This window comes from Rhinolophus hipposideros (assembly GCF_964194185.1).
Source record: "Rhinolophus hipposideros genome assembly, chromosome: X".
Lineage (NCBI taxonomy): Eukaryota > Metazoa > Chordata > Mammalia > Chiroptera > Rhinolophidae > Rhinolophus > Rhinolophus hipposideros.
The window spans coordinates 55,430,846-55,456,643 of NC_138046.1; the positions used below are offsets into that span (position 1 = coordinate 55,430,846).

The following is a 25,798-nucleotide window of genomic DNA, read 5'->3' on the forward strand; positions in this document are numbered from 1 at the left end:
AATAAGATGATTTATATATAATATTAAGAAGAAAGTTTAAAGCTTCTTGATTAGTAAATAAGCATACTTTACCAAGTGCCTACATGTGTTAATCATTTTTTTAAATTTAATATTCACATTCTGGACAGAAATTATATTTCTATACTCCTTAGATAAAAAAAAAAAAAAAAACTGGCTCAAAGTAGTTAAATAATTTGCTCCAGGTTATATAGTTATGGGTAGAGATGGGATTTGAATCTGTTTGACCAACTAAAAAGCTTATTTTTTTCCTACTACCCAGTGCTATAGGTCATAATTTTTCCACCATTTCAAATTATTAGGAAAGTTTTATATTTTCAAGTCATGTAAACATTCCTTGTAGGGAGGAAATAAAGAGATTAAACACTTTCATTACTAGAAAATTGGTTGATTCATTTTCTTACCAAAGGCTAAAGCCACAGGTATTATAAATAGAATCAAATGTAGGAGCGTCGAATACATGAACTCTCTTATCAGATATCATTTATAATTTGTTACAAACCACTCGTTCATTTGAAATAACCTTCATAAATGATATTCAAGAGAGGATCGTTGAGTCATAGTAGCAAAACAAAGGTTTATTATTTGTTCATGTAGTTTCCCAAACGTGAAGGATTGATGTGGAGCAACTGCCCTTCATGCCTTGGTTCAGGGAGAAGGTGCTTTTGTCTTTTTCCCCCCAATATTTTAGTTTACTTTTTTGTAAAATACACATAATGTAAAAAAGGCCATTTTAAGCACTTTTAAGTGTGAAATTCAGTACATTCCATTCAGGATTAAATATATTCACGTTATGCAGCTTTCACCACTGTCCATCTGCAGAACTTTTTCATCGTCCCAAACAGAAACTCTGTACCTGTAGGTCACAGTTTTGTTATATGACCATATTTCTCTGCTCTAAAGAACTTTTGGTGTGTCTAATTTCTGGAAAATAACAGATATTTAAAAGTTATACTTAATTTGTTAACATTTGAAAACCTGAGAAAGTACAGTTTATGGTGGCCATAGAGCACAGCACTGCAAAGAAATTTTACCCTCATACTCTTGAGTGTAAACAGGACCATGCATGAAATATTGGTTTTATCTTTTGCATATCCTATCAGTTTAAGCCCTCACTCCATTTCAGACTTAGGTTCTCTTCCCATTTTGAACCTAGTTTTTGATAGTACTTCCTTAATCCCCACTGCTTTTGTTTTAAGTTAAAACACAAAGGAATGGTATCAGCATCAGAAAGTCCTGTATGTTTCAAAGGCAGTATATCCCAGTCCATAGCTGAGAGTGCCATTGCATCGAGATAGTACTGCCAAGCTGCATTAAGCTGAGTTTTGATTCTGAGTATAAAATCTTGTTTCCCATGTATCTTTTTTCCCCCCAAGTTCATGATAGCATACAAAATTTAAATGGGTCAGGGAATGAAGAACAGTTGAGAAGTGCTATGCTGTGGAATATTAAAATATGCCTAAGATTAACCAGGAGGTGTTTATCTTCTCATGTTCAAAGAAGTTTATTTGCTGCAGATGAGAGATGAAGACACACTTCACAGAATTCAGTATTTTGTCATTGGATATTCTAATGTGTAATCTAGTTAGATGTTTTAACCCTAGCTCTCCAAACTGCTAAACAAATTAGATTGAAAGATGCAAGACTATCTGCCATGAATTTGGTTTTCTTGGTCAGGGAAAAAAACTGAGCCAGTTATACCTAAATTATAACCAAAATAATACTATTTTGTTTTCTTTTTGACACTAGCTATGATGACTAAAACATTGTACTTGGTAATAGAAACACTGTGTGTGGTTTTGCAAAGAAATACTTCTGAGAAAACTAGCTTGAGGGTTAGTACATAGACAATGAAATGCAGATAATGGAGGAGTAGGGAAGAAATGTTGGGACCTTTTGAATTTTAGTCTCTTGAGGTCTGATGAACTGTATACCTGCTTAAAACTTAAAAGAATCTTTTGTGTTTCCTGATAGACTTATTATTTGGAAGCAGCTAAGATATTTGGGTCCTTCTGTAAGTACCCCACCAAAATTTTGCTTCTGTATACATTCCTATCTAAAATACAATGTTTCCCATTGGTGGCGATCAACCCATATATAGTCAAGAACAAAAGAAACTTTAGAAATGGAAATATGAAAGGTTTTGATATGTTCTTAGTCATACAGCTAGTTAATAGCAGAATAAAGACTGTAATGCAGTCTCTCTCATTGCAGTGTTTTTTACAACTCTTAGTGGTTTGGGAATTAAGAATCAGTATAAGCCCATATCTAACAACCAAGAATTAAAAATACGTACATTTGTTTCATATTCTCACTAGTTAAGGAAGAGAAAAGACATGGAGAAAGTATAAAGAAAATAAGGAATGAGAGGAATCCCAGAGTTTCTTAACATATACCTTGGTCCCCATTCCTACCAGAAAGAGCTCCTAAACCCCAGTTCTTTGCAAGAACACTTACTTTAGTTCTTGGCATGTAGTGACACTAAACATTAGTTCCTGTCTCAGCCACTTTCCTCACAGCCAATGTTATTTGCTTACCTGACACCTAATTTAATATCTCCTCCTTTGAGGTTGGCCTGCCCTCTAGGCCTCCCCCGACCCCAGAGAGGCTGGAAAACTGTACTATGACCAGTTTTCTCTCATTTATTTCTGCAAGTCTAAACGTCATGTCTCAAATAGGGTAGAGTGGGAGTCTAAAGGAACATTTATTTAGCATCTTTTGTGAATCAGACGTATGTTTCTTACATATGCCAAATCTAGAGAGGAAGTTTCTCATTCAAGACTTTGGCCTTTTTGAAAAACTAGCTCTCAGGGAAATCTTGGGCAGACAGATTTGAATCCTGGCTCTGATACTTACTAAGTGTGTGACTGGGCAAATTGCTTGACCTCCCCAAGCCTCAGGCATCACCTTTAGAATGTAGAAATCATCATAATCATGTCAAATTTAGGGTAAATGCAGCCTGAGGAGAATTTGATTGTATGAGTGGCCTGTGAAAACCAATACCCCATCCTATATGTAATTGTTCTCAGTAAAAAGCCACCTTCCACAAAGTCTCCTGCCGGCAGATTAAGAATTTAAAAGATCTTGAGAGGCTGGAATGATTGGTAGACTCTTAACTAGGTAAATGGGACAAATATAAATTTACATTGGGCCTGTTTGGGGCTTCACAAAAGTTTCTATGTAACTATGTCCTGGAGGGACAGAGTTTAAGTAGCTCCAGGTGAAAAAGAAGCTTATATTTTAGTCAAAAGTTAGCATAGCATGAGTCAACAGTATGATGCGACCACCAAAAAATGGTGAAGCTGTCTTAGGCTATATTAATAGAAGAGGAATATTCAAAATAAGGAGGTAAACATACTTAACACTACTGAACTGTACACTTAAAAATGGTTAAGGTGGTGTTTTTTCCACAATTTAAAAAAACAAAGCGGTGATCTCATTTTACTTGTTTGTTGTTATAGTGACCCCCATTAGGATGATTGTGTTTGTTACACTTTATGAATTTCATGGATTTAGGCAAACTAGTGAGAGGACTTGAAATCATGCTGCGTGACAGGAACTGGGATCAATTCACAAACTGGCTAAAGAAGGAGGGAAAGAATAAAGGACAACAATTATCTTAAAATATGTAGGGATTGCCATTTTGGAAGAGTGACTAATACTTACCCTGTTTCAAGGAATAGAACTAGGACCAGTGAAAGCTCTAAGACAGTGGTTCTCAAAGTGTGGTCCCGTGAAGAGCAGCAACAGCATCACCAGGGAACTTTTAAAAAATGTATGTTCTTGGGCCCGCATCCCAGAACCACTGAATCAAATTTTGGAGGTGGATACATTAATCTCTTTTAACATGCTTTCCAGGTGATTCTGATGCACACTAAAGATTGAGACACCCTGTTCTAAGAAAACAGATTTCAGTACAACAAAAACACATGAAAATTTGGTTACTAAAAAGATAACAATGATTCTCAATCTTTACTGTGTAACAGAATCACCTGGGAAGCTTTAAAACAACAAAACAAACAAACAACAAACTGGGAATCACTTCCAGAGATTCTGGTTAATTGGCCTGGGGTAGAGCCTGGACATTGGTATGTTTTAAAAACAACATAGGTGATTTTAATGTGTAGCCAGGGTTGAGAACTACCTTAGTGGAAGGTTGAACTAGGATCACTAGGTTGGCTGTTTAAGAGATTCCTTGGGGACCCTATTTAAAAACAAAGATTCTTGGGCCTCAACCCTGGAGATTTAAATGGATTTGAGGTAGTGCCAAGGAATATTCTATTTTTCTTTCTTTTCTTCCATTTTTCCTTCCTTTCTTAAAAAAAATCTCTTTAGGTTAGACTAAAGCACAATTAGCTTGATAAGTATCACTTTAGGTGACGAGACCTTTATATAAATTAGCTCAGTTGTCAAACAGATATTGGACAGTCATTATGTGTAAGGATCTGAGCCTGTCCTGTAGGGTAGTGATTCCCAACATGATTGATTATCAGAATCACTTGTGGATGGATTGGACTACCCACAGAGATTTTTTACTTTACTTCAGCATGTATGATTTTGAAAAGCTGTGTATGTGAATTTGATGTGAAACTCTGATTAAGAATGACTTTTACATGGAGGTTTGTTCCTGAAATTTTGAATGTAGATTTTTTTAAACAATAATTATAATATTATTACTGTTGAATATCAAGATGAGAGATTAAAGGAGGGTTTCTTTTTTTAAAAATTAAAGTTTATTGGGGTGACAATGGTTAGTAAAGTTACATAGATTTCAAGTGTACAATTCTGTAATACATCATCTATATATCACATTGTGTGTTCACCACCCAGAGTCATATTTAAACTGATTAGGAAAGCATGCTATTTAAAGAGAATGAGGATAAACCCTTTTAAAGACATTTTATTTATTTTCTTTAATCATGTTTTAAGTACATTTTAATGTGCATCCTCACTCTGATATTTTCTTTTTTCATTTCAGATTTTTGTGTATTTTAATTTTTGATACACTGAAGTCAGAACATCCACACGTTTATTATGTTACACCGACAATTTCCCATTGACAAGTAATTGTAGGTGAATTTATTGCATGTAAGGTCAAAGCTCCGCTTCTTGCATCAGGAGCAACATTGCTTAAGGTTAAATGTAATGGATCTAAAGGCTTGTCATATTCATAGCAAGTTCTAACCTCAGGCTTTCATACCCTCTGGTTTTGATAGCTATGCCTCTTATATTCATTCCTTTCTTTCTGTGTCTGCTGCCCTCTTCTGGTTCAAGCCTCATGACCTCTTGCCTGTAACTGATTCCTAACTCATATTCCCATTTTAAGTTACCATATTTCCTTGTTGAATGCAGAATTAGATCCAGATGCCCTATTGCAGCCAATTATGGTTTGGCCCTATTCCAAGCTTTTAGTTGTCCTTCATACTCTTGTCTCCCCCCCACCAAATACCTTTATTTCACTGTTTTTATCTGAATTTTACACATCTTTTAAAACTTAGTTTAAAACCTCTTCTCCTTTAGAAAGCTTTCCCCAAACTCCTCTGCAGGAACCCACTGTACCTTACGTCTTATAGCTCTTCTGACATTTTGATCTTGGGATCATATGAGGTGTGATAAAAAAATACGGTGAATATTTAAATTAAAAAAATTATTACAATAAAAGACATACTGCCATCAATCCCCCTCAATATACTCCCCTTCCCTTTGAACACACTTATCCATCGTTCCTGCAACTTTCTGACGCAGTTCTGGAAGTCATCTTAAGTGAGTGTCTTTAGTTGCGCTGTTGTGGCTGCCTCAATGTCCTGAATCGATTCAAAATGTTTGCATTTCATCATGGTCATTTTGACTTTGGGGAAGAGCCAGAAGTTGCACGGTGCCAGATGCTGTTAATAAGGTGGATGAGGACACACCACAATGTTTTTACATGATGGAAATTGCCGTGTACCAGAAGTGATGTGTGACACACAGCGTTGTCATGATAGCGTTGCCTATTTCATGTTAATGCATTTGTTCATGATCCATGATTTACAGCACACTTTAAAACACATCTTCTTGTGAGGGGTGTAAATGTCTGTTACGTTGTTTTGTACACCTGAAACTAATAAAAAATTTTTAAAAAACCCAAGAGCCTTTAAATAAGTCAATATTTTAAAATATTAGATTCTCCCCCCCCCAAGAAAATAAAAATAAACAAAACACATCTTCTCTCAACCGTAGCTCACTCCCGACTGCACGGAACAAGCTGAAACCTGTCACACACTGTTACCAAGGTTCGACGCGCCGCATCCCGTATTGCAGATCCCTGCCTTTCCGCTGGCCTGCACTCTGCAGGAGCGTTCACTGTGTTTTTTTTATCACAAAGAAAAGGCTCTATGTCACACATGCTTCTGGTATGGCAATTTCTGTCAAAAACATTACAGTGTGTCTTCATCCACCTTAGTCACTGGATCTGGCAATATGTGACTTCTGGCTCTTCCCCAAAGTCAAAATAACCATGTAAAGGTAAATGTTTTGAATTGATACAGGACATCGAGGCAGCCATGACAGATTAACGAAAGACACTCACGAAAGAGGACTTTGAGAACTGCTTCAGAAAGTGGCAAGAACGATGGGCAACTGTGTTTGAAGTGAGAGGGAGTATTTTGAGGGGGATTAATAGCAATGTGTCTTTTACTGTAATAAATGTTTTTTATTTAAACATTCAGCATATTGTTTCATCACACTTCGTAGTTCTTTCTATACACATCTTCCTTACTAAATTGTACATTCCTTGAGGTTAGGAATTATTCACTTGCTTTGTCATTTCCAACATGTGGGACAATTATGTATGTATAATGGAAAAAAATCAAGACAAAGTTTTTTAAGTTTCAGCTCCACCAAATAACACATGTGACAAATTATTTTGATTTCACTGAATCCCAATTTCCTGACCTTCACAATATGGGAAATGCTACTTACCTTGCAGATTTGTTTTAAGAACAAAAAGTGAAAGTTAGTTTTAAAATTTCTATTTATATATTTCTTACTTTCCAATTATAATTGACATGAAATATTATTTTACATTAGTTTCAGCGGTACAGGATAATGGTTGGATATTTGTATAATTTATGAAGTGATTTCCCCTAATAAATCTAGTACCCACTTGGTACTATACATATTTATTACAATATTATTTACTATATTTCTTATATTGTACTTTGCATCCCTGTACAAATTGGTAGTTGTTAGGGTTATTTTGCTTGATATATAAAAGGCCTTCAATAAGTGCTCATTTTTTTTTCTTATCTCTTTCCAAAATGTCTACCACATTACTTTGAAACGAACCTCAGTAAATATCAATAAAGCTAAATGATGCCCAAAGGCATTGAGGGCCTGAACTAGAGTAGTGTTATGGGAAATGAAAATAAAGAGATGGACATGAAATAACATTATAAGCTAGATTTGACTTGAAACGGTGATTTGCTGGAGAGAAGAATGGCTGTGATTTTGAGCCTGGAATATTATGACATTTAATAAAGAAAAAGAGACCAATAACTTGTTTGAGGAAACTATTCAAAGGCAATTAAGTCTAGGCAATCCCATTTTAAAGGAAAAATTATAGGGGCACCAGTAACTTCATGGGCTTCATGGAAATGATCTGGGAAACCTATAACGAAAGGCTGAGTTAAAATACTCATCCTTGGTAGTTCCCAACTCGAGTGTCATTTCAAACTTTGATTATTAGAAGTGGTGAAGTCTGGAATTAAAGGTTAATCTAGGAAAGACATGAGTGTTAAATTTTAGGAATTCTCGAATGTCTAGTAGTTTCCTTTTGTCTTCTTAAAAGAAACTTCCCCTCTGTAGTAAGTTATATTGTCACCACATTATATTAACTTATTATTAAAGATTTTAATAGTAAGTTCAAGAACTTACCACTATGCACAGATGGCATATAGTGTTTAATTCTGAAACAAGGGAAGTCCTGAAATACATTTTGGTTAAGCTCTTTACCATGCTGATTTTAGAGTCAAAATTAGATAAATCCTACATTTTAAAAATAATTCAGAAGAGATATTATATGTTATAGGGATAAATTTTTAACTTTTCATCAAGTAATTTCTGACATGTTCCTAATTACAGTTATTCTTGAACTCTGCAATTTTTAAAGTAAGCCTTCTTATTTTGTTGTTCATATAGTGGTACGGAAATTTAAGCCTAGTCGAAGATACCCAACATAACTTTTAAAATAAATCCCTAAAGGTTTTTAAATAGAAAGTCCTATATGCTTTTTGCAAAAATTAGGACAGCTGTACAGAGAATAAAATGTTCAGTTTTCTCCCTTTGTTCCTTTTGTAGCCCCACTTTTCAAAGTTAACCACTTTTAAATTTAATTTATATTTTCCATATTTTGATATGTGAGATATGTTTAATTTTTGTTAGTGTTGGGAATTGGATGTATTATATTTATTGTTCTGTAACTTTTATCCATTTAATATATCGTTGACATTTTGCCATGAAAGTATATTGAGTATAAGCTTTTTCATTTAAATAGCCAAATAACAAGCAAAATTTTGATGTTTTGTGATTTATACCCTAATAGATAAGCTAATAAACTTTGGCAGAATACGTTGCCGCTATTAAGAACTTTAGATAGACATATGGACCTCAAATGTAAATTCAGAAAGTTTTGGTATGTGTTATTTATCACAGTGAGAAATACTATAGCATTATTTCTAGGTGTTAGTATATGAACATTACTTTATAGATTTGGAGGGGGCATGTGAAACTTGTTTGACCAGATGAGTGTGTTAGTGTTTGTACAATGAAGGAGTATGCTTGCCCACTATGGGCAAAGTTTGTTTGTAGTTCTCAAGTAGGAATATGTCTCTGTGGGTCCCCAAATGATGTAGGGGACTTTTGAGTGAGTGAGTGCCGGGATCGTGTCTCATGAGACCGAAGAATGGAAACACGGACCCAGGAGAGGCTAAGAGTTCTTAAAAGAGGATCATATATTGAAAGCAAAGGGTCAGAGCTCCAGAGTGGGAGGGGGTCCCGAATGGGGGTGCCCCATGAGCCAGGCAAAAGCTCTTACTTTTTTACCTTCCCTTGCCTGTTTGGGAAAGGGGAACTGTTTGAAGAAGGGAACTGGCACCTTTTAATGAAATTCGTCTACCAGGTTTGTTCAGCTTGCCCATCCTGAAGGAATTAGCAAAATAACCCACTCTTATCTATCAGATCTGCTCTGTTTGTCAGGACAAAAGGAATTTTATGATTAACCTCAAGGCCTTGTTACATTTTGTCCTGGAGCGAAGGAGGGATTTCAAAACATGGAGGTTTAGGATATAGCTGTCTTTGTTTATTCCACCGGGGACCTCCCTGTCTACCTAGGGGCATGCTAACTAACCTGTCTCAGTTCCACGTGATTTTTTGATAACATTGGAGCCATAGGTCCAGATACGTGACAGTCTTAAAACAATGCCTCTCTTGGGATTGTCTGCTATAAAACACAAAATTCCAAGGCTGTGTGTTTTAATCCTGACTGTCATTATTGGTGCCTCAAATCATTCCATGAAGCTCATGAAGTTACTGGTACCCCCATAACTTTTCCTATGGAAAGGTATAACCTAGACTTATACTAAATAAGTAACTCTTGCCATATCACACATTAGAGGCAGACTTACTATGCCCATACTAAATTGCATACTTGATAAGCAAAAAGCTATTATTGTGGCCCCACAAACACTGGGATTTGAGGTGGTATATGAAACAATGTATAGTTGAAGAATGAAAATGATACTTCTAACCATTCTCCACCCTTTGTTTTGTTCATAGATACAACTTGGAATGAACAGGAAAAGGCTGAACTTTTTACAGATAACTTTTGTAATGTATGTGGAGTGGTGCTACAGTTTGAATCACAAAGGATTTCACATTATGAGGTAAGTTAAAAGGAATGGGAATAGAGTCTAAAGTAAATTTTTAAATGTAGCAGGTAAACTTCCTATATTATCTCTCTTGATTCTTATGAGAATCCTGTGAAGCAGGTGGTATTATTTCGCTTCGATGGATAAGGAGATTGGCTCAGAGAGGGACAGTAACTTACTAGCTTAAGTTTGGGGAATTTGAGTTTAAACTATTTTTGACTTCAAAGCTTGTTTTATTTTCTTCACACCGTTCTGTATCCCTTTGCATTCATCAAGCCACTGTATCCTTCCCTGTAGGAAATGTAAGGGAAGTGTTATAAAACTTGAGCAGGAGACTGTCAGTGTGAATCAAGGGATATTATAGAACTCCAGATTCTTCCTTTACAGTAAATGAAGGCTATAGAAACAAAATGAACCAGTCTTCTGCTTGACTTAGCTACATGTTTTTAGTCATGGAACCATAGAATTCTAGAGCTAGAAGAGTGAATGTTTAATGTTCCAACAACTCCTTTGGTTTATTGATTAGAAAGAATACTGATACCCAGAGTTATAGTGATTTTCTGTAGCTAGTCATTGGCATGACTAAGCTTCAAAAATGATTTCTTCTGATTTCAATCCAGTGTTTTTTCTTTTCGTTTGCCATGGCCTCTGATATCTACATCATATGATGAGCTATTGGATTGTTTTCATATCTGGTATCTGGGTTACTAAAAGTACTAGATACATTTACTTAAAGGAAATCTAATGCTAGCTCTACTTTTTAAAACATCTTGTTTCGCCCATTGCAAATCTTACTGGCAACTATACTTTAGTCCTTATATTCCCTGGGATTCAATGACTGTAATCACAGATAGGGAAATTGTGTTGGCTGTAGATTGGCAGGACCCAGGTTCTGGACTTCACCATTGTTTTGTAACCCTGTGCAAGTCACTTTACCTCTCAGTATGTTTCTTGAACATGTAAAATTGGGGGTATGTGTAAGTAAATCTCTCTTATTATACTTGTGAAAATTAAATGAAAATGTGAGAGTACCTAGCTGATCTTCAGACTCCATACCTCAAAGGTTTAGAGTTAGAAAAGAGAGACACACAATCCAGGGGCTCTATGATCATTGTAGTTGGAACCATGTGAATTTACATTTGAAAGGTAGCTTTTTATGGGCCTATCAAGTGCTATTCAGTGGAGAAAATGTACAAAAATACAAGAAAATGAAATTCAATCATAATTTTATCAGCTGTATCATTTAACTTCTCTTGTTTATGATTCCAGTGTGCTTTCTGAACACACACACACATACATACACACACACACACATTTTTATAAAACAGAACTGTATACGTTATTTTGTACTTGTGTTTTTCATATAGGAGCATATTCTGGACACTTTGTCCTATCATTACAGTGTTTTCCTCTATAATATTTTAATGACTAAAAAGCATATTATTATGTAACACAGCATATTTTTAGATTTAAATTTCACTGCCATATGTAAGTTTGGTGCGTAAGCTTGTCAAATCATCAGTATAAACCATACAGGACTTTCTACATCTTTGAAAACATTTCCGTATAAATATTTTACTTGAAAAGGTGATTTATTTTTCCTCTTTGATATATAGCTTGGTTAATAGTGTCAGACTATTTCAGTATAGTATTTATTGTACATGTAAAATAGAACAGTACTATAGAAGTTTTGAATTTTGATGAGGTTGTACTTATTACTATTTCTCTTTGTATGTATTACTTACATGTTTAAGAAACCATTCTCTGTACTTTTGTCATATTGATATTCCCTACATTTCCTTCTAAGACTCTTAAAATTTTATTTTTATTTTAAAGTGTATAATCTATCTGATACTGATTTTCACACATGTAGGGTGGTAATAACATTTTAAAAATACGGATAGCCAGGTGTCCCAGCACTATTTATTTGGCCAGTCATCCTTACCCCACTGATTTGTAGTGCCACCTCTATAATATACTAATTTGTGTGTGTGTGTGTGTGTGTGTGTGTGTGTGTTGAGTCTATTCTGTTTTGTTGTAGTGCTCTGTTTGCTCCTCTATACAGTAATTTCACATCATTACTATAGCTTTAAAATAAGTCATGATATCTGCTAGGGCAAATTTTTTATGACAAAAATATCATCGTAATAGTTACATGACAAACCACAGATTGAGTGGAATTTATAACTCATATAACTAACAAAGGATTAGTGTCTAGAATAGATAAAGGACCACACATCAATTAAAACAGGAAACAACCCAATAGAAAAACGGGAAAGTGATATGAGCAGGCTGTAAAAGAGATACTCAACTTCGCTAGTGATCATACAGGACATGCAAGTTAGGGTGATAATGAGCTAGCTTATTAAAACCATAATGCTGGCAAAATTAATATAGCACTTAACACTTCAGGAGAATATAAGAAGACGGAAATGCTCATATATGCTGCATTTGGAATTGTAAACTGCTTCAACATTTTTGGAGAGAAATGTTTTTAAATGTTTTTTATATTACTTTCAGGTTTACAAAACAACATAATGATTGGACATTTACACCCCTCATAAAGGGATAACCCTCCTCCCACTTTACTACCCCTTTGACATCGTATATAGCTGTTAAAATACCATTGACTAAATTCCCTATGCTGTACTTTACATCCTGTGACTAAATATATATATGTTTAATTATATATGTTTAATTATAGTTGACATTCCATATTATTCTACATCAGCTTCAGATGTACAGCGCAGTGGTCAGGCATCTACACAGTCTATGAAGTAATCCCCCCGATAAGTCCAGTGCCCATCAGACACTCTGCATAATATATACAACATTATTGATTATATTCCCCATACTGTATTGCACATCCTTGTTACCATTTTGTGACTATGAATTTGTATTTTCTAATCCCTTCACCTTCTCCCTCACTCCCAAACCCCCCTCCCATCTAAAAACCATCAGTTTTTTCTCTGCATCTCTGAGCCTATTTGTTTTGTTTGCTCATTTATTCTTTTCTTTAGATTCCACATATAAGTGAGATCATATGGTATTTGTCTTTCTCTATCTGACTTATTTCACTTAGCATAATGTTCTCTAGGTCCATCCATATTGTTGCAAATGGTAAGATTTCATTCTCTTTTATGGCTGAGAAATAATCTATTGTATGAATGTACCACAGTTTCTTTATCCAATCGTCTATTGATGGGCATTTCGGTCGTTTTAATATCTTGGCTATTGTGAATAGCACTGCAATAAACATAGGGTGCATATTTTTTTAATTGGTGTTTTGCATTTCTTTGGATAAATACTCAGGAGTGGAATTGCTGAGTCAATAAGGTAGCTCTATTTTTAATTTTTTGAGGAACCTCCACACTGTTTTCCATAGTGGCTGCACCAATCTGCAATCCCACCAACAGTGCACGAGGGATACCTTTTCTCCATATCCTCGCCAACACTTGTTATTTGTTGATTTATTGTTGATAGACATTCTGACAGGAATGAGGTGGTATCTCATTGTGGTTTTTATTTGCATTTCTCTGATGATCAGTGATGTTGAGCACCTTTTCTTTCCTATGTCTATCGGCCATGTGTATGTCCTCTTTGGAGAAATGTCTCCTTATGTCCTCTGCCGATTGTTTCATTGTATTATTTGTATTTTTGGTGTTGAGTTGTATGAGTCTTTTTAATAAATTTTGGATATTAACCCCCTATCAGATGTATCATTGGGAAATATCTTCTCCCATTCAGTAGGATGTCTTTTTGTTTTTTTAATGGTTTCCTTTGCTGTGAAAAAACTTTTTAGTTTGATGTAGTCCCATGTGTTTATTGTTTTGCTTCCCTTATTCAAGGGGATATATCAGTAAAAATATTACTAAGAGTAATAGTCTGCTAGTTTACTTCCTATAGTTTCTTCTAGGAGTTTTATGGTTTCAGGTCTTACATTTAAGTCTTTAATCCATTTTGAATTTATTCTTGTATATGGCATAAGAAGTGGTCCAGTTTCATTTTTTGCACATATCTGTCCAGTTTTCCCAGCACCATTTATTAAATAGACTGTCTTACCCCAATGTAAAGTCTTGCTTCCTTTGCCGTAGATTAAATGACCATATAAGTGTGGATTTATTTCTGGGCTCTCTATTCTGTTCCACTGATCTATGTGTCTGTTTTTATGCCAGTACCATTCTGTTTTGATTACCATAACCTTGTAGTATAATTTGAAATCAGGTAGCGTGATACCTTCCGCTTTGTTCTTATTTCTCAGGATTACCGTGAGTATTCAGGGTCTTTTATAGTTCCATATTCATTTTAGGATTAGTTGTTCTATATCTGTAAAATATGTCACTGGTATTTTGATAGGAATTTTGTTGAATCTACATATTGCTTTGGGTGGTATAGACATTTTAACTGTATTCTTCGTATCCATAGCATGGTGTATGTTTCCATTTATTTGTATCTTGTTTAGTTTCTCTCTTCAGTGTCTTATAATTTTCTGAGTACAGGTCTTTTACTTCCTTGGTTAAATTTATTCCTAAGTATTTTATTTCTTTGATGCAATTGTAAATGGGATTGTTTTCTTAATTTCTCTTAGTGATAGTTCATTATTGGTAGATAAAAATGCAATGGATTTCTGAATATTAATTTTGTATCCTGCTGCTTTACTAAGTTAATTTATCAGTTTTTATAGAGTTTTTTCATGGAATGTTTGGGGTTCTCTCTATATAGTATCATGTAATCTGCAAATAATGACAATTTTACTTCCTCCTCTCTAATTTTGGATGCCTTTTATTTCTTTTTCTTGTCTGATTGCTGTGGCTAGAACTCCCAGTGCTATGTTGAATAGAAGTGGTGAGTGGGCATCCTTGTTTTGTTCCTGATCTTAAGGAGAATGCTTTTAGCATTTACCCGGTGAGTTAGCTGTTGGTTTGTCATATGTGGCCTTTATTATGTTGAGATATGTCCCCTCTATTCCCACTTTGGTGAGAGGTTTTATCATAAACGGATGCTGGATTTTGTCAAATGCTTTTTCTGCATCTATTGATAAGACCATACGATTTTTATTTTTCATTTTTGTGAGATATCACGTTAATTGATTTGTGGTATTGAATCAACCTTGCATACCAGGATTGAACCTTGCATACACAACCTTGCATACACTTGATCATGGTGTATGATCTTTTTAATATAGTGCTGAATTCGGTTTGCTAATATTTTGTTGAGGATTTTTGCATCTATGTTTATTAGGGATGTCGGCCTATAGTTTTTTTAATAATGTCTTTGTCTCGTTTTGGGATCAGGGTAATGGTGGAGTAGTAAAATGAGCCTGGGAGCCTTTTCTCCTCATGGATTTTTTGGAATAGTTTGTGGAGAATAGGTATTAATTCGTTTTTGAATGTTTGGCAAAATTCACCTGTGAAGCCATCTGGTCCAGGACTTTTTCTTGAGAGCTTGTTGCTTACTGATTCAATTTCATTGGTAGTAATCGGTCATTTCAGATTTTCTGTTTTTTCTGGTTTCAGCCTTGGAAGATTGTATGCTTCTAGAAATGTATCCATTTCTTTCAGATTGTCTAATTTGTTGGAATATAGTTGCTCGTAGTATTTTCTTAATTTTTAAGTATATTTCTGTGGTGTCAGTTGTCACTTCTCTTTTTTTCTGATTTTATTTGTGTCTTGTATTTTTCTCTTCATGAATCTGGTTAAAGGTTTGTCAAATTTGTGTATGTTTTCAAAAAACCAACTCTTCGTTTCATTGATCTTTTGTATTGTTTTCTTGTCTCTATTTTGTTTATTTCCATTCTGATCTTTATTATTTCCTTCCTTGTACTCACTCTGGGCTTTCTTTTTCTTTTTATCATCCTTGAGTCTCCTTTTTTTAAAAACAAAATTTATTGGGATGACAATGGTTAGTAAAATTACATTGGTTTCACATGTACAATTCTGTAATACATCATCCATATATCACATTGTGTGCTCACCACCCAGAGACAGTTCTCCTTCCATCACCATATATGTGACCCCCTTTACCCTCTTCTACTGTCCCACCTCAACCCTCCCTCCTTACCCACTAAATTGTTGTCTCTGTCTATTAGTTTTGTTTCTTTCTTTGTTTGTTTTGTTCCTTTGTTGCTTTCGGTTTCATATCCCACATATGAGTGAAATCATATGGTTCTCGACTTTTTGTGTTGGACTTATTTCACTTAGCATCATGATCTCAAGGTCCATCCATGTTGTCTCAAATGGCAGTATTTCATCTTTTCTGATGGCTGAGTAGTAGTCCATTGTGTATACATACTATGTCTTCTTTATCCATTCATCTATCGAAGGACACTTTTGTTGTTTCCATGTCTTGGCCACCATAAATAATGCTGCAATGAACATTGGAGCACACTTGTCTTTATGTATAAATGTTTTCAGAATTTTTGGGTAGATACCCAGGACAGGGATTGCTGGGTCATATGGTAATTCTCTTCTTAATTTTTTGAGGAACGTCCATACTATTTTTCATTGCAGATGTACCAATTTACATTCCCACCAACAGTATATAAGGGTTGCTTTTTCTCCCCTGCCTCTCCAACACTTATTATTTGTCTTGTTGATGATAGCCATTCTAACAGTTGTGAGTTGATATCTTATTGTGGTTTTGATTTGCATTTCCATAATAACTAGTGCAGTTGAGCATTTTTTTAATGTTATATCTGTTAGCCATTTGTATGTTGTTTTGGGAGATGTTTCTGTACATGTCCTCTGCCAATATTTTAATTGGATTGTTTGTCTTTTTGTTGTTGAGTTGTAGGAGTTCCTCACATATTTTGGGTATTAGCCCCACATGGGAGTCGTTGTTTGCAAATAGCTTCTCCCATTCAGTTGGTTGCTTCTTTGTTTTGCTGATGGTATCTTTTCCAGAGCAGAAGCTTCTTAGTTTGATATAGTCCCACTCGTTTATTTCAGTTTTTACTTCTCTTGCCTTTGAGGTCAAATTCATAATATCCATTTTTGGTTGTTGTTGTTGTTGTTGTTTACCCAAGGTCCTTGCGTTTAGTACCTATGCTTTCTTCTATGCAGTTTATTGTTTCAGATCTTATGTTTAGGTCTTTGATCCATTTTGAGTTAATTTTGGTACATGGTGACAGATAGCAGTCTAGTGTCATTCTTTTGCACGTGGCTTTCCAATTCTCCCAACACGATTTATTGAAGAGGCTCTTTTCTCCATTGTATGTTTTTAGCTTGTTTGTCAAAAATTATCTGTCCATATTTATGTGGTTTTATTTCTGGGTGCTCAATTCTATTCCATTGGTCTATGGGTCTGTTTTTCTGCCAATACCAAGCTGTTTTGTTTATTGTTGCCCTGTAGTACAAGTAAAAGGGAGTGTGATACCTCCAGTATTGTTCTTTTTACTTAGGATTGCTTTGGCTATTCGGGGTCTTTTGTGGTTCCATAGAAGTTTGATGATTTCTATGTTCTATTTCTTTAAAAAATGCCATTGGGATTTTGATGGGGATTGCATTAAATCTGTATATTGCTTTGGGGAATATGGCCATTTTAAGTATGTTGATTCTTCTAATCCATGAACACGGAATGTCTTTTCATTTCTTTGTGTCTTGTTCTATTTCCTTTAATAATGTCTTACAGTTTTCAGCATATAGGTCTTTCACATCCTTGGTTAAGTTTATTCCTAGGTATTTTATTCCTTTTGTTGCAATTGCAAAAATAAGTTTTTAAATTTCTTTTTCTGTGATTTCATTGTTACTCTATAAGAATACAATGGATTTTTGTATGCTGATTTTGTAGCTAGCAACTTTACTGGATTCGTTTATTCTCCTAGTAGTTTTTTGGTAGAGTCTTTAGGATTTTCTATATAAAGGATCATGTCATCTGCAAAAAGTGACAATTTAACTTCTTCATTCCTAATTCGGATGCCTTTTATTATTTTCTCTTGCCTGATTGCTCTGCCTAGGATTTCCAATACTATGTTGAAAAGCAGAGGAGATAGGGGACAGCCCTGTCATGTTCCTGAACATAGAGGAAAAGACTTCAATTTTTCATCATTAATTATGAGATTAGCTGAGGGTTTGTGATATATGGCCTTTATTATGTTAAGGTATTTTCCTTTAATACCCATTTTATTTTTAATCATAAATGGATGTTGTATTTTTCTCAAATGCTTTTCTTGCATCTATTAATATAATCTTATGATTTTATCTTTTATTTTGTTTATGTAATGAATCACATTTATTAATTGGCATATGTTGAACCATCCTTGTGCCGCTGGGATGAATCCCACTTGATCATAATGAATAATCTTTTTAATTTATTGTTGTATTTGATTTGCTAGGATTTTGTTTAGGATTTTTGCATTTGTATTCATCAGAGATATTGGTGTGTAATTTTCATTTTTTGTGTTATCCTTACCAGGTTTTGGTATCAGGGTAATGTTGACCTCATAAAATGAATTAGGAAATATTGTCTCTTTTTCAGTTTTTTTGGAAGAGTTTGAAAAGGACAAGTATTAAATCATCATTGAATGTTTGGTAGAATTCACCATTGAAGCCATCTGGTCCTGTACTTTTTGCTTTTGGGAAGGTTTTGGAGCCCAGATTTCATTTCCTTACTGTTGATTGGTCTATTTAGATTTTCCAGTTCTTCGTGATTCAGTCTGGGAAGGGTATATGTTTCTAAGAACTTGTCCATTTCTTCTAGGTTATTGAATTGGGTGGCATATAGTTGTTCATAGTATTCTTGTATGATCCTTTCTATTTCTGTTGTACCCATGGTAACTTCTCCTCTTTCATTTCTGATTTTGTTTATTTGCGTCTTTTCTCTTTTTATTTTAGTGAGTCTAGCCAAGGGTTTCTCAATTTTGTTAATCTTTTCAAAGAACCAGCTCTTTGTTGCATTATTTTTTTTCTATTGTCAGTCTATTCTCCATTTCATTTAGTTCTGCTCTGATTTTTATCATTTCCTTCCTGTGCTGAGTTTGGGTTTAATTTCTTCTTCTAGTTCTTTAATGTGTAATGTAGATTATTTATCTGGGATTTTTCTTTCTTCAGATAGGCTTGTAATAATATAAATTTCCCTCTTATTACTGCTTTTGCTGCATCCAGATAATTTTGATAGGATATAATTTCATTCTCATTTGTTTATGTGTATCTTTTGATCTCTTATTTCTTCTTTAACCCAGTCGTTCTTTAAAAGTATGTTGTTTAATCTCCACATGTTTGTGTTTTTTCCTGCTTTCTTTTTGCAGTTGATATCCAATTTCAAAGCCTTGTGATCAGAGAATATGCTTGGTATGATTTCAATCTTCTTTAATTTGCCGAGCCTAGTTTTATGTCCTAATATATGGTCTATCCTTGTGCATGTTCTGTGTGCAGTGTCTGACAATTAAGGTCACGAACTCATACTAGAAAAAGTGCTACATACCTCATTGTTGAATATCACTACCTTTGAAGTAATTCCTTTGGGAAGCTTTGCACCGATGCCAGAGGTTAGTCCACTCTTCAAAGCAATTTTGGAACTCTTTTTTAAATGGCCATCAGAGCTCTCATCATATTACCCTTGATGTCCTGAATATCAGCAAAATGTCTTCCTTTCAATATTTCCTTTATCTTCGGGTAAAGAAAGAAGTCATTGGGGGCCAGATCAGGTGAGTAGCGACGGTGATCCAATACACTTATTTGTTTACTGGCTAAAAACTCCTTCACAGACAGTGCCGTGTGAGCTGGTGCATTGTCGTGATGCAACAGCCATGAATTGTTGGCGAAAAGTTCAGGTTGTCTAACTTTTTCATGCAGACTTTTCCGCATTTCCAAATAGGAAACTTGGTTAACTGTTTGTCCAATTGGTACAAATTCATAATGAATAATCCCTCTGATATCAAAAAGGTTAGCAATATTGTTGTGACAAGTTCCCAAACTTAATTGTCAGACTTGTGTACACTTGAAAAGAATGCATAGTCTGGTGTTCTAGGATGAAGTGCTCCATCAATGTTGATTATGTCCATTTGGTCGAACATGTCATTTAGGGGTACTATTTCCTTATTTATTTTCTGTTTGGATGACCTATGAGTATCTGTCAATGATTTATTTGGGTCGCCTACTATAATTGTGTTTTGGTTGATATCTTCCTGTAGTTCTGTTAGTAGTTGCTTTGTATATTATAATATTCTGGTGCTCTCTGATTGGGGGCATAAATATTGATGGCGGTTATGTCTTCTTGTTGTATGGTCCCCTTTATCCTTATGAAATGTCCATCTTTGTCTCTTGTTACCTTTTTTATCCTGAAGTCTGTTTCATCTGATATCAGTATAGCTACAACTACTTTTCTCTGGATACCATTTGCTAGAGTATCGATGTCTACCCTTTCACCTTGAGTCTATATTTGACCTTGTAGCTGAGATCCATCTCTTGGAGGCAGCACATGGTTGGGTTTTGTTTTGTGATCCAGTCTGCTACTCTGTGACTTTTTATTGGTGATTTAGGGTGATTTAGGTGATTATTGATATACGAGGATTTTCTATATCCATTTTGTCTTTTGTTTTCTTGTATCTCAGTATCTCCATTGTTTCTTTAACTTTTTGTTGCTGTCTGTTCTTTTAGTGTGGTGGTATTCTAATATGATTTTTCCTCTGTTTCATTTTTCTTTTTTCTTTTTCTTTTTTTTGGTTTGTTATATATGTCAGGATTTTTTTTTCTGAGTGGTTACCATTAAGTTTATGTAAAAGAAAGTTTCGTATATACAGTAGTCCTTTTCTTTAGCATGCATCTTATCTCCATTTCCCTTTGTAGATTCAGACCTTCACTCTCTCCCCATTTGTGTTTCTGTTGTCACAAGTTATTCCTACTTATGCTGTTAGTTGATTTCTGAGTAGCAGTAGCAAGTTGTCTTTCTTTTCTTTTTCCTTTTTTACATGTCATCAAAATGTTTTGGTTTTTTTTTTACCCTTCTTTACCCTTTATGTTATATTTAAGTAGATAGTGTCCTATTTTGTGTAGCGGTTACCATTTCCTGCTTCTGTCTGCCTGTTCGTAATATTGTTCATGGTTCTGTATTCTTTTGACTTTTTTTTCAGGTCAAACAGCCTCCTTCAGTATTTCCTGTACTGTAGGTTGTGTGTTAGAAAATTCCCTCAGCTTCTGTATGTCTGGAAAGGACTTTATTTCTTCTTCATATCTAAAGGATAGCTTTGCTGGATATATTATTCTTTTCCTATAATTTGTTTCTTTCAATAGTTTGAATATTTGATTCCACTCCTTCCTGACTCATGGAGGTTCTGCAGAAAATCTGATGATAGCCTCATTGGCTTTCCCTTATAGATTACTGCTTTTTTTCCCCTGACTGCCTTGAGAATTCCTTCTTTGTCATTAATTTTGTAACAGCTTCAATGTAATGTGCCTTGGAGAAGGCCTGTTGGGATTGAGGTAATGAGGTGTTCTCTTTGCTTCCTGTAATTGAGGATCCAGTTCTTTGCACACGTTTGGGAAGTTCTCAACGATATGTTTCAATAGATTCTGTTCCCGTCTCCTTCTGGTATACCCATTATTCTTATGTTGCTCTTTCTGATGAAGTCAGAAAGTTCGTGTAGATGTCTTTCATTTCTTTTAACTCTCAAGTCTCTCTCTTCTTCCATCTGTGTCATTTCCAGATTTCTATCTTCGCTATCAATAATTCTTTCCTCCATCTGTTCAGCTGTATTATCTGAGCTGGCTATTTCGTTCTTCATTTCTTTTATTGATTTCTTCATCTCCAGAATTTCTATTTGGTTCTTTTTTAAACTTTCAATCTCTTTGGTAAAATATTCATTTTGTTTTTTTGATTGTGTTTCTGAGTTCATTAAACTGCATGTGTTTTCTTGCATCTCTTTGAATTTTTTCAGAACTGCTGTCTTGAATTCTCTGTCATTTAAGTTACATATTTCCATTTCTGTAAGTTCATTTTTTTCCCTGTAAGTTCATTTTATGGAGACTTTTCATTTTCTTTCTCAGCTGCCTTGTTGCCTTGGTTATTCATGGCAATTAATTAATTATTATTTGTCTTTCTAGGCCTCTACAGGAGTGGGTTCTGCAGCAGGTTCGTGTGAAGAGATCTTTCTTTTGCTTTCCAGTTGGTGTTGCTGGATTGTTTTATTTTCTCTCCTGCCGCAGCCTTTTATTTTCTCTCATGCTATAGCGTTTTATTTTCTCTTGTGCTGTTCTGGCCTTTCACATGGTCGAAGGTGGGCTTCTCCTCTGTGAGTAGGTCACCTGGGTCTCAGGTCACTGCCTTCGTGGGAGGATGTGGAGGGTGATAGAGTTCTGAGCTTCTGAAATCTCAGTAGTGCCCCTGTAGCCCAATGCAGAGCTTGTGTGTCTCAGTGGCTCTTGCTGCCCTCACAGTGATCCGCCCAGAAAAGTGGTGGTAGGGTGGGCTGTTAGAGGCAGCTGGTGCATGTTCGTGGGTCCGAGCAATGGCAACTACCAGCCCCCAGCTGTCTCGCCCCTGCAGCTCTTTCCCTATTGCTGGAATGTGCGTTTGCGGCTATGGGACCGTCACCCCAGTTCTCAGGGCTGTAAATATTCTGTTCTTCAATCTGACAGTGCTGCCGTTTCTTTTGGAGCCTGCTCTAACACTGGGAGGTTGGGGGTGGGGTGAACTCAAGGGGTCAGGGGAGGTGAGTTGGCCAGGATCTGTGTGTTTGTTTTCTGTTTTCTGCCTGACAGTAAGAGCTTAAACCACAGTTCTCACCAGAGGTCTCTGCCTCGAATGCTGGGTTCATCCATATTATATGGTGATCCCTCGGGCAGGACTGAGGGCCACAGGGAGTGCGCCTGCAGCCACTTTCTGCTTATTTTGTTGTTCTTTTCTTAGTTCCCTTAGGTGTAAAGATAGACTGTAGACTTGAGATTTTTCTTGTTTCTTTAGGTAGGCCTGCATTGCTATGAATTTCCCTTTTAGGACTGCTTTTGCTGTGTCTCTTAGATTTTGGGTCTTGTGTTTTCATTTTCATTTGTCTCAAGATATCTTTTGATTTCTTCCTCGATCTCATTGTTGACCCATTCACTATTTAGTAGCATGTTATTCAGTCTTCATGTATTCATGTTTCAGTTTTTTTCTTGTAATTGATTTTTAGTTTCATATCACTGTGAGCAGAAAAGACACTTGATATGATTTCAGTTTTCTTAAATTTATTGAGATTTGTTTTCTGGCCTAACGTGGTCTGTCTTAGAAAGTGTCCTATGTGCACTTGAAAAGAATGTATATACTGCTGCTTTGGGGTGAAATGCTCTAAAAATATCAATTAAATTCATCTGGTCTAATGTGACATTTAAGGCCGCTGTTTCCATGTTGATTTTCGATCTGGAAGATCTGTCCATTGGTCAGTGGGGTGTTAAAGTCCCCTACTGTGATTGTGTTACTGTTGATCTCTGTCTTTATGTCTGTCAATATTTATTTTATATATTTAGGTGCTCCTATGTTGAGTGCATAGATGTTTACTAGGGTTATGTCCTCTTGTTGGATTGATCCCTTTATTATTATGTAATGTTCTTCTTTGCCTCTTAGTATAGTCTTCATTTTAAAGTCTAGTTTGTCCGATATAAGTATTCCTACACCAGCTTTTTTCTCATTTGCATTCGCATGAAATGTCTTTTTCAATCCCTTTACTTTCAGTCTATGTGTGTCTTTTGATCTCAGGTGGGTGTCTTGTAAACAGCTGGGCCTTGTTTTCTTTTCCACTCAGCTACCCTATGTCTTTTGATTGGAGCATTTAATCCATTTGCATTTAAAGTGATTATTTTTTTTTTAAGATTTTTTTTTGGGGGGGAGGAGAACAGGACTTTATTGGGGAACAGTGTATACATCCAGGACTTTTTTCCAAGTCAAGTTGTTGTCCTATCAATCTTAGTTGTGGAGGGCGCAGTTCAGCTCCAGGCCCAGTTGTCATTGCTAGTTGCAGGGGGTTCAGCCCACCATCCCTTGCGGGAATCAAACTGGCAACCTTGTGTTTGAGAGGAGCAGCTGAGCCATCTCGTAGCTCAGTGGCAGCTCAGCTCAAGGTGCTGTGTCCAATCTTAGTTGTAGGGGGTGGAGCCCACCATCCTTTGCAGGAGTCGAGGAATCGAACCACAGCCTTGTGGTTGAGAGCCCACTGGCCCATGTGGGAATCGAACTGGCAACCTTCGGCATTAGGAGCACAGAGCTCCAACCGCCTGAGCCACCGTGCCGCCCCTAAAGTGATTATTGATAGGTACATAGTTAATGACATTATTTGTATTTTTGGTCTTCGTTACTTTTTTTTCCCTCCTTTTGTTTAAAGAAGTCCTTTTAACATTTCCTATAATACTTGGTGGTAATGAATTCCTTTAGCTTTTTCTTATCTGGGAAGTTCTTTGTCTCTCCTTCAATTTTAAATGATAGCTTTGCTGGGTAAAGCTGTCTTGTTTGTAGGACAATGTTTTTCATCACTTTGAGTATTTCCTGCCCCTCCCTTCTGGCCTGCAAAGTTTCTGTAGAAAAATATCAGCTGATAGTTTTATGGGAGCTCCCTTGTGACTAACTAGTTATCTTTCTCTTGCTGCTTTTAGGATTCTTTCTTTGTCTTTTTAACTGTTGCCATTTTAACTATGATGTGTCTCAGTGTAGTCCTCTTTTGGTTCATCTTGTTTGGGAGTCTGCACTTTCTAGGCTTGTGCATTTCCTTCACCAGGTTAGGGAAGTTTTCAGTCATATCTTCAAATATGTTCTCGATCCCTTGCTCCCTCTCTTCTCCTGTAATGTTCTTGCACTTGATGTTGTCCCTCCGGTCCCTTAAACTATCTTCATTATTTTTTGTTCTTTTTTCTTTTTTGTTTTTTTTTTTCCAATTGGGTGTATTCTGCTACCTTGTTTTCTTCTTTTTTTTTAAATTTTTTACTGGGGAATGTTGGGGAACAGTGTCTTTTTACAGGACCCATCAGCTCTAAGTCAAGTCATTGTCCTTCAATCTAGTTGTGGAGGGCACAGCTCAGCTCCAAGTCCAGTCGCCGTTTTCAATATTTAGTTGCAGGGAGTGCAATTCACCATCCCATGTGGGAATTGAACTGGCAACCTTGTTAAGAACTCTCACTCTAACCAACTGAGCCATCTGGCCACCCCACCAGCAGTTTGTTTTCTTCAATCTAGTTGTGGAGGGTACAGCTCACTGGTCCATGTGGGAATCGAACCAGCAACCCTGTTGTTAAGAGCTTGCACTCTAACCAACTGAGCCATCCGGCCGCCCTACCTTGTCTTCTAAATTGCTGATTTGACTCTGCTTCATTTACTGCGCTGTTGATTTCTTCTAGCGTATTCTTCATTTCAGTTATTGTATTCTTTATTTCTGACTGGTTCTTTTTTATGGTTTCAATGACCTTCTTTATGTTTACTAACTCTTTGTGAAATTATCACTAAGTTCCTTAAGCATTCTTGTGATCAGTGTTTTAAACTCTGACTCTGGTAGGTTGGTTGCCTCCATTTTATTTAGTTCCATGTCTGGAAGTTTCACCTGTTCTTTTATTTGGGACATTTTTCTTCCCCCTCATTCTGGCTGTGCTCTGTGTTTGCTTCTATGTACTAAATAGATCTCCTGTGTCTCTCATTCTTTGCTGGGTTGCCTTATGTAGTATGTGTCCTGTGTGATACAATGGCACAGTCTCCCTGATCTCCTGTGCGATTTCCAGGAGTGTCCCTTGTGTTGTGTGTGCCCTCCGGTTGTAGTTGAGCCTTGATTGCTTTTGGCACATGGGTGGGTGGAGTTGACTCTAAGGCTGACTGACTGTGAGGATTGGCTATGCCCACATTGTATGAGCTGCTGTGTGGGGGCTGATCCCTCAGAGGAGGCTTCACCTATGTGGGCTCTTGTGCCTGTTGAGACCCCCCCTTTG

The 25,798-nt window shown here is 36.0% G+C and overlaps 1 protein-coding gene across 5 annotated transcripts in view; it reads left to right on the forward strand.

Moving 5' to 3' along the window:
* The window catches only part of ZMAT1 (zinc finger matrin-type 1), a 55,087-nt gene that overhangs the window by 4,868 nt on the left and 24,421 nt on the right, over nucleotides 1–25,798 (forward strand). For all 5 annotated transcript variants that reach the window (XM_081043139.1, XM_081043138.1, XM_081043137.1 and 2 more), the window contains exon 2: nucleotides 9,832–9,938. In XM_081043139.1, the coding sequence (XP_080899265.1) occupies nucleotides 9,832–9,938 (107 nt within the window). The remainder of the gene's footprint in view (nucleotides 1–9,831; nucleotides 9,939–25,798) is intronic.